The following is a 14086-nucleotide window of genomic DNA, read 5'->3' on the forward strand; positions in this document are numbered from 1 at the left end:
GTCGAGACAGAGTAGAGAGAAACTGTTCCCATTGGCGAAGGGTCGAGAAACAGCGGACACAGATTTAAGGTGATTGGCAAAAGAACCAAAGGCGACGAGGACAAAGTGTTTCACTCAGCGAGGGGTTTGGATCTGGAGTGTGCTGCCTCAGAGGGTGATGGAGGCAGACTCAATCGTGGCTTTCAAAAGGGAGTTGGATAAGTCACTGATGGAAAGAATATTGCAGGGCTCCAGGGAAAGGGCGGAGAGTGGGATTGGCTGAGGTGCTCCTGCAGAGAGCCGGCACGGGCTCGATGGGCCGAATGGCCTTCCGTGCTATAAACGTTCTATGGCTACGTTACGGGACCAATAATCCAGAGGCCTGGCGAATGATCCGGAGACTTAAGTTCAAATCACGGCAGCTGGGGAATTTAAATTCAGTTAATTATATAAATCAGGAATAAAAAGCCAGCGTCAGTGATGGTGATCATTAGACATCACAATAAATGCTGGGCTGGTCAGCGACAGCCACATCCCAGCAATGACAGAGGCAGCTGTGTTTTCCCAGGATACATCAGTAGCCTGCTGTGTCACAGTCTTACTGTGCAGTATCCGAGTGTGAAATGCAGTGTGTGTGTGAGTGAGCAGAGGCACGCAGAGATTGTAGGGGGACGTGATCGGAGCCCAGGGGAGGCGTGAGTTCGGGGCCAGGGGCCCAGGGGCAGCACGGGCCCAGCCCACACTGCAATATGTGTACACACTAGGTCCGTGCAGCAGAGCAGGTCTCCAGTTGTCCTGGTTAATCCTTGTCACTGGATCAAGACCTCGCTCTGTGAAGCCCGTGTGTTGGCTGGTGTGCAACGGTCACCCCACGTTAAAAAAATCCACACACAGGCATCTTCCACCCTTCAGGATGTAGTTCGGGATCTGGAATTTTAGGTCCTTCATTGAAACACCTTGAACTCATCCCTTTTTGACGTGGAAGCAAGTCACCCTCACTTCGAAGGACTGCCTACTATGGGATGATAAAGTGCAACATCCCCACTGACACCTGGGAGTCTCTGGCCAAAGACCACCCTAAGTGGAGGAGGTGTATCCGGGAGGGCGCTGAGCACCTCGAGTCTCATCGCCGAGAGCATGCAGAAACCAAGCGCAGGCAGCGGAAGGAGCGTGCGGCAAACCAGTCTTCCCTCAACCACTGTCTGTCCCACCTGTGACAGGGACTGTGGTTCCCGTATTGGACTGTTCAGTCACCTGAGAACTCATGTTTAGAGTGGAAGCAAGTCTTCCTCGATTCCGAGGGACTGCCTACGATGATGAGGAGTACGTCAGAATGAGAGTGTGTCAGTGAGCCAGACACTCAATGCAGCGTGCAAAGTGTTCACAGCCCCAAACCCACATCAAAAACTATCCTTTATCTTTATTCAATTTCTGCTCAGGAAAGTACTTTACATTAAAAAAATGGAAACATTTTTATATCGATTGCATAAAAACAAGGCTATTGGGCTCTGCTGCATAGAACAGTCTCCCCTCCCTGGTGCAGTATTCCTAATCGGGACAGGCCAACTGAATTGCTTGCTCCGTGATCCATGGAACGGGAGTCAGACACGAAACTCTGACCAGATCCTGCTTCTCCAGAGAGCGTGGCGAGTACCACAGGCGCCACCTGCTGGCGATCCCCGGGCACAGACTGAGCCACTGGACCACAGGCGCCACCTGCTGGCGATCCCCGGGCACAGACTGAGCCACTGGACCACAGGCGCCACCTGCTGGCGATCCCCGGGCACAGACTGAGCCACTGGACCACAGGCGCCACCAGCTGGCGATCCCCGGGCACAGACTGAGCCACTGGACCACAGGCGCCACCTGCTGGCGATCCCCGGGCACAGACTGAGCCACTGGACCACAGGCGCCACCTGCTGGCGATCCCCGGGCACAGACTGAGCCACTGGACCACAGGCGCCACCTGCTGGCGATCCCCGGGCACAGACTGAGCCACTGGACCACAGGCGCCACCTGCTGGCGGTCTCCATGCACAGCCTGAGCCAGTCCTGCAATGCGTTTTGCGCCAAAGCCCAGCTCCCACAATTCAGCTGCTGGAAGGCACGTTGCAAACTGACTGTGGGTGGCAGAGCCTGGGCAGGGAACAGGAGCGGGGGATGGAGCCAGGGTCAGGGAGCAGGAGCAGGGGATGGAGCCAGGGTCAGGAGCGGGGGATGGAGCCAGGGTCAGGGGGCAGGAGCGGGGGATGGAGCCAGGGTCAGGGGGCAGGAGCGGGGGATGGAGCCAGGGTCAGGGGGCAGGAGCGGGGGATGGAGCCAGGGTCAGGGGGCAGGAGCGGGGGATGGAGCCAGGGTCAGGGGGCAGGAGCGGGGGATGGAGCCAGGGTCAGGGGGCAGGAGCGGGGGATGGAGCCAGGGTCAGGGGGCAGGAGCGGGGGATGGAGCCAGGGTCAGGGGGCAGGAGCCAGGGTCAGGGGGCAGGAGCGGGGGATGGAGCCAGGGTCAGGGGGCAGGAGCGGGGGATGGAGCCAGGGTCAGGGAAGTCACTTGGGGCAACATTGATATACAGCAGCCATGTCCTGTAACACTCGGTGACAAGAGTCCCGGGGAGGTGTCAGTGCAAGCGGTTGAGTTTCGCCTGCAGTGATTTAAAATTTCCGATTGTTATCTGTAAGGCGCTGGTGGGGCTCATCGCCTGAAGTTCAACCAGGAATCGGCCGATCACATCCAGGCAGTTGTTGGTGAATCGTCGCCTGTAACAGAGGAACAGTTCATAATGTCCAATCACAGTGCCCAGAGCCAACATCCAATCACAGTGCCCAGAGCCAACATCCAGTAACAGCACCCAGAGCCAACATCCAATCACAGTGCCCAGAACCAACATCCAATCACAGTGCCCAGAGCCAACATCCAATCACAGCGCCCAGAGCCAACATCCAATCACAGCACCCAGAGCCAACGCCCAATCACAGCGCACAGAGCCAACATCCAATCACAGCGCTCAAAGCCAACATCCAATCACAGTGCCCAGAGCCAACATCCAATCACAGCGCCCAGAGCCAACGCCCAATCACAGCGCACAGAGCCAACGTCCAATCACAGCGCACAGAGCCAACGTCCAATCACAGCGCCCAGAGCCAACATCCAATCACAGTGCCCAGAGCCAACATCCAATCACAGTGCCCAGTGCCAACATCCAATCACAGTGCCCAGAGTCAACATCCAATCACAGCGCCCAGAGCCAACATCCAATCACAGCACCCAGAGCCAACATCCAATCACAGCACCCAGAGCCAACGCCCAATCACAGCGCACAGAGCCAACATCCAATCACAGCGCTCAGAGCCAACGTCCAATCACAGTGCCCAGAGCCAACATCCAATCACAGCACCCAGAGCCAATGCCCAATCACAGCGCACAGAGCCAACGTCCAATCACAGCGCCCAGAGCCAACATCCAATCACAGTGCCCAGAGCCAACATCCAATCACAGTGCCCAGCGCCAACATCCAATCACAGCGCCCAGCGCCAACATCCAATCACAGCGCACAGAGCCAACATCCAATCACAGCGCCCAGCGCCAATGCCCAATCACAGCACCACGAGTCATCGTCCCATCATTTACATATAAATGTAAGTTGTTGTTGTGCACAACACTCCGGCCTGGCGCTCGTCACAGAGGACCCGAACTCACCTCTCATGGGCTGGAACTTTGTTGGGTTCTTGCACGTAGGCAGTGAGAAGGACTTGAATACACTCCAGCAAGTGGAGGGGCTTTTTAACCCTCTGCCAATAAGGATCCTAAACCAAGGACACAGTGTCAGACATCACAGCAACCCAGCACTGAGGGTCTGCATTACTGACACACTCACACACTCCTATAGGGGTTAATCTGTAACACAATTACTGACACACTCACACACTCCTATAGGGGTTAATCTGTAACACAATTACTGACACACTCCTATAGGGGTTAATCTGTAACACAATTACTGACACACTCACACACTCCGATAGGGGTTAATCTGTAACACAATTACTGACACACTCACACACTCCGATAGGGGTTAATCTGTAACACAATTACTGACACACTCACACACTCCTATAGGAGTTAATCTGTAACACAATTACTGACACACACACACACTCCGATAGGGGTTAATCTGTAACACAATTACTGACACACTCCGATAGGGGTTAATCTGTAACACAATTACTGACACACTCACACACTCCGATAGGGGTTAATCTGTAACACAATTACTGACACACTCACACACTCCGATAGGGGTTAATCTGTAACACAATTACTGACACACTCACACACTCCGATAGGGGTTAATCTGTAACACAATTACTGACACACTCACACACTCCGATAGGGGTTAATCTGTAACACAATTACTGACACACTCACACACTCCTATAGGAGTTAATCTGTAACACAATTACTGACACACTCACACACTCCGATAGGGGTTAATCTGTAACACAATTACTGACACACTCACACACTCCGATAGGGGTTAATCTGTAACACAATTACTGACACACTCACACACTCCGATAGGGGTTAATCTGTAACACAATTACTGACACACTCACACACTCCGATAGGGGTTAATCTGTAACACAATTACTGACACACTCACACACTCCGATAGGGGTTAATCTGTAACACAATTACTGACACACTCACACACTCCGATAGGGGTTAATCTGTAACACAATTACTGACACACTCACACACTCCTATAGGAGTTAAGCAAAACCAGTTGCATGCCCTGAGACCCAGGCCTGTCCGATTCCCCGTACCCGTGTTTTGAAGAGTTGAGTGTACACCTCGAGCAGTGTGGGGAAGAATATTCCGATCTCCTGCATGGTGAAGGTCACGAAGCCAGTGTCCCAGCACAGGACACAGGATTGCTGCTCCAGATACTGGACCAGGAATTCTGCAAAAGGAATGGGAACGGTCACACACATCCACCTGACTGGTCTGGGCCCTGAGCAGCTCCCCTCCCCGTCCCTCGTACAATCCTGGGCACTGAGTGTGTGTGTCCCTGTCACGTTTCTCCAACAGTACAGCACACAGCGAGACACTCTACCCGATAGTCAGAGTGTGTGTGTGCAGGGGCACTCCCTCTCCTCTCCCCCCCCACCCCGACCCATCTACTGCCCCCCCGCCATCGACTCTCTCCTTCCCACCCCGACCCATCTACTGCCCCCCCGCCATCGACTCTCTCCTTCCCACCCCGACCCATCTACTGCCCCCCCGCCATCGACTCTCTCCTTCCCACCCCGACCCATCTACTGCCCCCCCGCCATCGACTCTCCCCTCCCCCACATCTACACTCCCCCCTCCCCATCTACACTCCCCCCCCAACCCCTCCCCATCTACACTCCCCCCTCCCCTCCCCCCCATCTACACTCCCCCCTCCCCATCTACACTCCCCCCCCAACCCCTCCCCATCTACACTCCCCCCTCCCCCCTCCCCATCTACACTCCCCCCCCAACCCCTCCCCATCTACACTCCCCCCTCCCCTCCCCCCCATCTACACTCCCCCCTCCTCCCCATCTACACTCCCCCCCCCCCCAATCCCATCTACACTCCCCCTCCCCACCCCGATCCATCTACACTCCCCTCCCCAACCCATCGACACTCCCCTCCCCCCCATCTACACTCCCCCCCCCCCAATCCCATCTACACTCCCCCTCCCCACCCCGACCCATCGACACTCCCCCCCCCCCCACCCCGACCCATCTACTGCCCCCCCCGCCATCGACTCTCCCCTCCCCCACCCCGACCCATCTACTGCCCCCCCCGCCATCGACTCTCCCCTCCCCCACCCCGACCCATCTACTGCCCCCCCGCCATCGACTCTCTCCTTCCCACCCCTCCCCATCTACACTCCCCTCCCCCCTCCCCATCTACACTCCCCCTTCCCCCTCCCCATCTACACTCCCCCCAACCCATCGACACTCCCCTCCCCATCCCGACCCATCTACACTCCCCTCCCCCCTCCCCATCCACACTCCCCCTTCCCCCTCCCCATCTACACTCCCCCCTCCCCATCGACACTCCCCTCCCCATCCCGACCCATCTACACTCCCCTCCCCCCTCCCCATCTACACTCCCCCTTCCCCCTCCCCATCTACACTCCCCCCTCCCCATCTATACTCCCCCCCCCCACCCCGACCCATGTACACTCCCCCCTCCCCACCCCGACCCATCTGCACTCCCCCTCCCCATCTACACTCCCCTCCCCCCCCCCATCAACACCTCCCCCCCACCCCGACCCATCTACCACTCTCCCACCATCTACACTCCCCTCCCCACCCCGACCCATCTACACTCCCCCCTCCCCACCCCGATCCATCTCCACTCCCCTCCCCAACCCATCGACACTCCCCTCCCCCCCATCTACACTCCCCTCCCCACCCCAACCCATCGACACTCCCCTCCCCCCCATCTACACTCCCCCCCCAACCCCTCCCCATCTACACTCCCCCCTCCTCCCCATCTACACTCCCCCCTCCTCCCCATCTACACTCCCCCCTCCCCCCATCTACACTCTCCCCTCCCCACCCCGACCCATCTACACTCCCCCCCCCCCCCCATCCCATCTACACTCCCCCTCCCCACCCCGACCCATCGACACTCCCCTCCCCACCCCGACCCATCTGCACTCTCTCCCCCCCCACCCACACTCCCCCCTCCCCATCTACACTCCCCCCCCATCCCATCTACACTCCCCCCTCCCCACCTACACTCCCCCCTCCCCACCCCGACCCATCTACACTCCCCTCCCCATCTACACTCCCCTCCCCACTCCCCATCTACACTCCCCTCCCCCCTCCCCATCTACACTCCCCTCCCCATCTACACTCCCCTCCCCCCTCCCCATCTACACTCCCCCTCCCCCCTCCCCATCTACACTCCCCCCTCCCCATCTACACTCCCCCCTCCCCCCTCCCCATCTACACTCCCCCCTCCCCATCTACACTCCCCCCTCCCCATCTACACTCCCCCCTCCCGACCCATCTACACTCCCCCCTCCCCACCCATCTACACTCCCCCCTCCCCACCCATCTACACTCCCCTCCCCATCTACCCTCTCCCCTCCTTCCATCTACACTCCCATCTACCCTCCACCTCCCCCCCCCATCTACCCCCCCTCCCCCCATCTACCCTCCCCCACCCCCCATCTATCCTCCCCCATCTACCCCCCCCCCTCCTCTACCCATCTAACCTACAGACTAACGGAAGTGGAGGAAGAAGGTGGGGGAGGGGAGAGAGTGGCGGGGGGGGGGGGAGGGAGGGAAGAGTGGGGAGTGTCCTTCGAGGGATGCAGTATGTCTGCCGATCAGACAAGGACCCCTTCCCTCACCAGACCCCCCCATCCCCCGACCCTATGCCGAGCCGCATCCCCCACTTTCCCTGGACCACCCACCCCCACCCATTGACCCCGAGCCCACCCCCCTCATCCCCGGAGCCCCCCCCTCTGCACGGATCGCCCTGCCCCCATCCCCCCCCAATCCTCCTTGCCCTCTCTGGACCGCACACCTCCTCCGACCCCTATACCTTGAGCCACTCTTCCCCCCCCACCCCACCGAACCCTGAGCTGCCCCCCCACATCTTTCCCGGACACCCCCCCCCCCCACCCCACGGATCCCCAGCCGAACGCCCCTGGATTCTGACACGTACCCAGTGGGAAGTAGCGTGGGGTCCCAGCGTAAAGTTTACCCAGAGACACGAGCTTCATGCTCAGGGTCTGCATCCGGTCCGTGGAACTCATTGACCTGCTGTCTCCCAGCTCTGAAAGACAGGAATGGAAGGAATGAGGAGGGGGGAGAGGAGCAGGGAAAGTCAGAGGGGATCGGATCTTCTTCCCAGCCACTCACCTTTCTCGATGATCTCCTGCCAGAGTGTCTGGACCAGGATGGTGTCGGAGTGACCCGCGCAGTGAATGATGGCCAGCTTACACTCCGAGAGGCGGAAATGGTCAGCAAATTCACCGTACAGCTGGAGGAGGTACAAGAGAATCTCAATCATAAATCCGTGTAGCACAGGAGGCCACATGGCCCATCGCCCATCCCTGCACAAAGCCTCGCTCTTAAACAGCTTGTCCCCTGGCCCCATTCTAGCCTGGGGCCCTCACACAACGAGGCCATTCGGCCCATCGTGCCTGCTCTCTGGTAGAGATATCCAACTCGTTCCACTCCCACGCTCTTTCCCCACAGCCCTGCACATCTTTCCCCTTCAAATACTTATCCAATTCTCAGAGATACTATTGAATCTGTTCCCACCGCCCTTTCAGGCAGCGCGTTCCAGATTGTAACAACTCGCTGTGTAAAAATCTCACTTCATTGTCCCCTCTGATTCTCTTGTCAATCACCATAAACCTGTGTCCTCTGGTTACCGACCCTTCTGCCCCGGGAACATTTTCTCCTCATTTACTCCGTCAAAACCATTGAACGCCTCTATCAAATCTCAGTTCCTTTTTCAGTTCTCCGCTGCACTCTCTGGATTCAGCTTGGTTCGCGAATAAATTGTAAGTCGTTCATCATAAGGCTCCTTTTTATGTTCCATTTTTTAAGTCATCGGGGAGTTCTAGCTTTGGATGTCGTCCCCGTCCTCCCCACTCCAGGAATGTGTCCATCTGTACCCAGCTCATCCCTGAAGGACTCTCGAGCACAGGGAGAGCGGGCGAGCCAGAGCGACAGGGAGGGAAGGAGCAGAGACAGAGAGAGAGGCAAAAAATAATCAGTAACATCACAGGAGAGCAGGGAGGTGATTGGTTGGTGAGTATTACCACAGGAGAATGATTGGTTGGTGAGTATTACCACAGAACAGGGAGGTGATTGGTGGGTGAGTATCACCACAGAACAGGGAGGTGATTGGTCGGTGAGTATTACCACAGAAGAGTGATTGGTCGGTGAGTATTACCACAGGAGAACAGGGAGGTGATTGGTTGGTGAGTATTACCACAGGAGAATGATTGGTTGGTGAGTATTACCACAGAACAGGGAGGTGATTGGTCGGTGAGTATTACCACAGAACAGGGAGGTGATTGGTCGGTGAGTATTACCACAGAAGAGTGATTGGCCGGTGAGTATCACCACAGAACAGGGAGGTGATTGGTCGGTGAGTATTACCACAGAACAGGGAGGTGATTGGTCGGTGAGTATTACCACAGAAGAGTGATTGGCCGGTGAGTATCACCACAGAACAGGGAGGTGATTGGTCGGTGAGTATCACCACAGAACAGGGAGGTGATTGGTTGGTGAGTATTACCATTCAGCTCGGTCAGTGGTTTAAACTAAGAGCTGGGAAATGATAACTCTTACTTTATAGAATCTTTTGATTCATGGGGCACTGGCACAGTCCTGGGGAAAGAGGGAGCTGTTGGAATGGTCTCAACTGAAAGGGCGCTGGGACTTGGCGAATCGAATAACTCGGGCTGTGGACAGGGTTTAAACTAAAGGGGATAGGGGAGGGTCAAGTCAGGGAAATTCAGAAACGTAGAGAGAGAAGTCAAGGCACTGGAGCAGTGCAGCGATTTGGGTAACGATAAGTAGGAAGGAACGGTGATATTGCATCAGCAAATAGGGTGTAACAGGGAACAACAGTAAACGGTTAAACTAAAGGTTCTTTACCTGAACACACCAAGCTTTCATTGCAAGACAGACAAATTATGACACAAAGAGAGATAAATTGCTTTGAGCTAATAGCCATTACAGAGACATGGTTGCAAGGTGACCAAGGATGGGAGCTCGACATTTAGAAATGAAAGACAGGATGGAAAAAGGGGGAGGGGAGCAGCCGTGAAAAAACAATGACATAAGAATGTAAGAAATAGGAGCAGGAGGAGGCCATACGGCCCCTCGAGCCTGTTCCGCCATTTAATACGATCATGGATTCAGCTCCACTTCCCCGCCCGCTCCCCATAACCACTTATCCCCTTATCGGTTAAGAATCTGCCTATTTCTGTTTTAAATTTATTCAATGTCCTGGCTTTCACAGCTCTCTGAGGCAGAGAATTCCAGATTTCTCCTCATCTCAGTTTTAAATGGGCGGCCCCTTATTCTAAGACCATGCCCCCTAGTTCTAGTCTCCCCCATCAGTGGAAACATCCTCTCTGCATCCACCTTGTCAAGTCCCCTCATAATCTTATATGTTTCGATAAGATCACCTCTCATTCTTCTGAATTCCAATGAGTTAAGGCCCAACCTCCTCAACCTTTCCTCATAAGTCAACCCCCTCATCTCCGGAATCAACCGAGTGAACCTTCTCTGAACTGCCTCCAAAGCAAGTATATCCTTTCGTAAATATGGAAACCAAAACTGCACGCAGTACTCCAGGTGTGGCCTCACCAATACCCTGTATAACTGGAGCAAGACTTCCCTGCTTTTATACTCTATCCCCCTTTGCAATAAAGGCCAAGATTCCATTGGCCTTCCTGATCACTTACTGTACCTGCATACTAACCTTTTGTGTTTCATGCACAAGTACCCCCAGGTCCCGCTGTACTGCAGCACTTTGTAATCTTTCTCCATTTAAATAATAACTTGCTCTTTGATTTTTTTCTGCCAAAGTGCATGACCTCACACTTTCTAACATTATACTCCATCTGACAATTATTTACCTATTCACTTAGCTTGTCTCTGTCCTTTTGCAGTTTTTTGTGTCCTCCTCACACATTGCTTTTCCTTGATGGGTTCGCACTAAAAGGGCCGTGGAATGGGCCCAGATGCTGAGTGTCGGAGCAGTGAGCGGTACGGGGCTCACCTGACTCAGTCAGCAGCAGGCCCGGCTTGCTGGGCTTACCTTGGTGATGTCCATGAGCTCTGTGTCTAGCTGGGAGATTGCCTCCGGCACGGAGGGAAGCTGGGAATAATTGCGTACCAGGGTGTCCTGAATTTGGAGCTGAATCCGGGCCACCTGCCGGGGTTGGGGGGCGGAGAGAAAAGAGACGGTGAATATTTTTATGAGATTACCAAGTATGTAGAAGAAGAAAATAATGAGAACAGCTACCATGGTGCTGCGTGTGGCTCAGTGCACAGCACACTCGCCGCAGAGACAGAGGGTCGTGGGGTCAAGTCCCACTCCACGCACTTGAGCAAAGGTCCCGGCTGTCGCTCCAGTGCAGTACTGAGGGAGAGCCACACTGTCGGAGGGGCAGTACTGAGGGAGTGCAGCACTGTCGGAGGGGCAGTACTGAGGGAGAGCCGCACTGTCAGAGGGACAGTACTGAGGGAGAGCCACACTGTCGGAGGGGCAGTACTGAGGGAGAGCCACACTGTCGGAGGGGCAGTACTGAGGGAGTGCCGCACTGTCAGAGAGGCAGTACTGAGGGAGAGCCACACTGTCGGAGGGACAGTACTGAGGGAGCACCGCACTGTCAGAGGGACAGTACTGAGGGAGTGCCGCACTGTCGGAGGGACAGTACTGAGGGATGCCGCACTGTCAGAGGGGCAGTACTGAGGGAGAGCCGCACTGTCAGAGGGGCAGTACTGAGAGAGTGCGGCCGTGTTGGGTGTGCCATCTTTTGAATGAGACGTTAAACCGAGGCCCCGTCTGCTCTCTAAGGTGGATATAATAGATGCCAAAGCACTATTGAAAGACGACCAGGGAAGTTTTCCCCGGTGTGATGGCCTATATTTATGCAGTAACTAAAACGGATTATCTGGTGATTATGACATTGCTGTTTGTGGGAGCTTGCTGTGCACAATTTGGCTGCTGTGTTTCCCACATTACAACAGCGACTACACTTCAAACAGTACGTCATTGGCTGTGAAGCCCTTTGGGATATCTTGCGGACGTGAAATGCGCTGCACAAATGTAAGTTTCTCAGGACTATCCAATTCCCTCTGGCACCGAGTGTCTCACCTCCATTTTCTCCTCCAGCTCATGCAGGAACTCTCCATCAGCAGACTGCGAGGATGTAGCAGTCGAGCTTTTGGCACTGAGGATGGCGCGAGATATATACTCAATCCGTTGCTGTACCGAAATCTCCGTACTGTTATATGGAGCAAAAAACACTTCTCAGGTAACTGAACAAACTAAAATTACCCAACTGAATAAACAGTGACCCTGTACAGTTAGTGAGTGACCCTTACCCTGAATAAACAGTGATTCTGTACAGTTAGTGAGTGACCCTTACCCTGAATAAACAGTGACTCCGTACAGTTACACAGTGAGTGACCCTCACCCTGAATAAACAGTGACTCTGTACAGTTAGTGAGTGACCCTTACCCTGAATAAACAGTGACTCTGTACAGTTACAGTGAGTGACCCTTACCCTGAATAAACAGTGACTCTGTACAGTTAGTGAGTGACCCTTACCCTGAATAAACAGTGATTCTGTACATTTACAGTGAGTGACCCTTACCCTGAATAAACAGTGACTCTGTACAGTTACACAGTGAGTGACCCTTACCCTGAATAAACAGTGACTCTGTACAGTTAGTGAGTGACCCTTACCCTGAATAAACAGTGACTCTGTACAGTTACAGTAAGTGACCCTTACCCTGAATAAACAGTGACTCTGTACAGTTACAGTGAGTGACCCTTACCCTGAATACACAGTGACTCTGTACAGTTAGTGAGTGACCCTTACCCTGAATAAACAGTGACTCTGTACAGTTAGTGAGTGACCCTTACCCTGAATAAACAGCGACTCTGTACAGTTACAGTAAGTGACCCTTACCCTGAATAAACAGTGACTCTGTACAGTTACAGTGAGTGACCCTTACCCTGAATACACAGTGACTCTGTACAGTTAGTGAGTGACCCTTACCCTGAATAAACAGTGACTCTGTACAGTTAGTGAGTGACCCTTACCCTGAATAAACAGTGACTCTGTACAGTTAGTGAGTGACCCTTACCCTGAATAAACAGTGACTCTGTACAGTTACAGTGAGTGACCCTTACCCTGAATAAACAGTGACTCTGTACAGTTAGTGAGTGACCCTTACCCTGAATAAACAGTGACTCTGTACAGTTAGTGAGTGACCATTACCCTGAATAAACAGTGACTCTGTACAGTTACAGTAAGTGACCCTTACCCTGAATAAACAGTGACTCTGTACAGTGACACAGTGAGTGACCCTTACCCTGAATAAACAGTGACTCTGTACAGTGACAGTGAGTGACCCTTACCCTGAATAAATAGTGACTCTGTACAGTTAGTGAGTGACCCTTACCCTGAATAAACAGTGACTCTGTACAGTTAGTGAGTGACCCTTACCCTGAATAAACAGTGACTCTGTACAGTTAGTGAGTGACCCTTACCCTGAATAAACAGTGACTCTGTACAGTTACACAGTGAGTGACCCTTACCCTGAATAAACAGTGACTCTGTACAGTTAGTGAGTGACCCTTACCCTGAATAAACAGTGACTCTGTACAGTTAGTGAGTGACCATTACCCTGAATAAACAGTGACTCTGTACAGTTAGTGAGTGACCTTTACCCTGAATAAACAGTGACTCTGTACAGTTAGTGAGTGACCATTACCCTGAATAAACAATGACTCTGTACAGTTAGTGAGTGACCCTTACCCTGAATAAACAGTGACTCTGTACAGTTAGTGAGTGACCATTACCCTGAATAAACAGTGACTCTGTACAGTTACAGTAAGTGACCCTTACCCTGAATAAACAGTGACTCGGTACAGTGACACAGTGAGTGACCCTTACCCTGAATAAACAGTGACTCTGTACAGTGACACAGTGAGTGACCCTTACCCTGAATAAACAGTGACTCTGCACAGTTAGTGAATGACCCTTACCCTGAATAAACAGTGACTCTGTACAGTTAGTGAGTGACCCTTACCCTGAATAAACAGTGACTCTGTACAGTTACAGTGAGTGACCCTTACCCTGAATAAACAGTGACTCTGTACAGTTAGTGAGTGACCCTTACCCTGAATAAACAGTGACTCTGTACAGTTAGTGAGTGACCATTACCCTGAATAAACAGTGACTCTGTACAGTTAGTGAGTGACCCTTACCCTGAATAAACAGTGACTCTGTACAGTTAGTGAGTGACCCTTACCCTGAATAAACAGTGACTCTGTACAGTTAGTGAGCGATCTTACC

General features: G+C 53.6%; 1 protein-coding gene across 1 annotated transcript in view; it reads right to left on the minus strand.

Annotated features, from left to right (window-relative positions):
• Positions 1 to 1379: 1379 nt before the first annotated feature.
• LOC139249388 (nuclear pore complex protein Nup155-like) overlaps positions 1380 to 14086 on the minus strand; it is a 400538-nt gene continuing 387831 nt past the window's right edge. The window contains exons 14-20 of the mRNA XM_070872384.1: positions 11875 to 12004; positions 10813 to 10926; positions 7887 to 8007; positions 7690 to 7800; positions 4799 to 4935; positions 3675 to 3781; positions 1380 to 2734 (exon numbers count right to left, since the gene is read on the minus strand). Of these exons, the coding sequence (XP_070728485.1) occupies positions 2596 to 2734; positions 3675 to 3781; positions 4799 to 4935; positions 7690 to 7800; positions 7887 to 8007; positions 10813 to 10926; positions 11875 to 12004 (859 nt within the window). The 3' untranslated portion in view covers positions 1380 to 2595. The remainder of the gene's footprint in view (positions 2735 to 3674; positions 3782 to 4798; positions 4936 to 7689; positions 7801 to 7886; positions 8008 to 10812; positions 10927 to 11874; positions 12005 to 14086) is intronic.

The sequence above is a fragment of the Pristiophorus japonicus genome, unplaced genomic scaffold (assembly GCF_044704955.1).
Source record: "Pristiophorus japonicus isolate sPriJap1 unplaced genomic scaffold, sPriJap1.hap1 HAP1_SCAFFOLD_311, whole genome shotgun sequence".
In the NCBI taxonomy this organism is placed as follows: Eukaryota; Metazoa; Chordata; class Chondrichthyes; family Pristiophoridae; genus Pristiophorus; species Pristiophorus japonicus.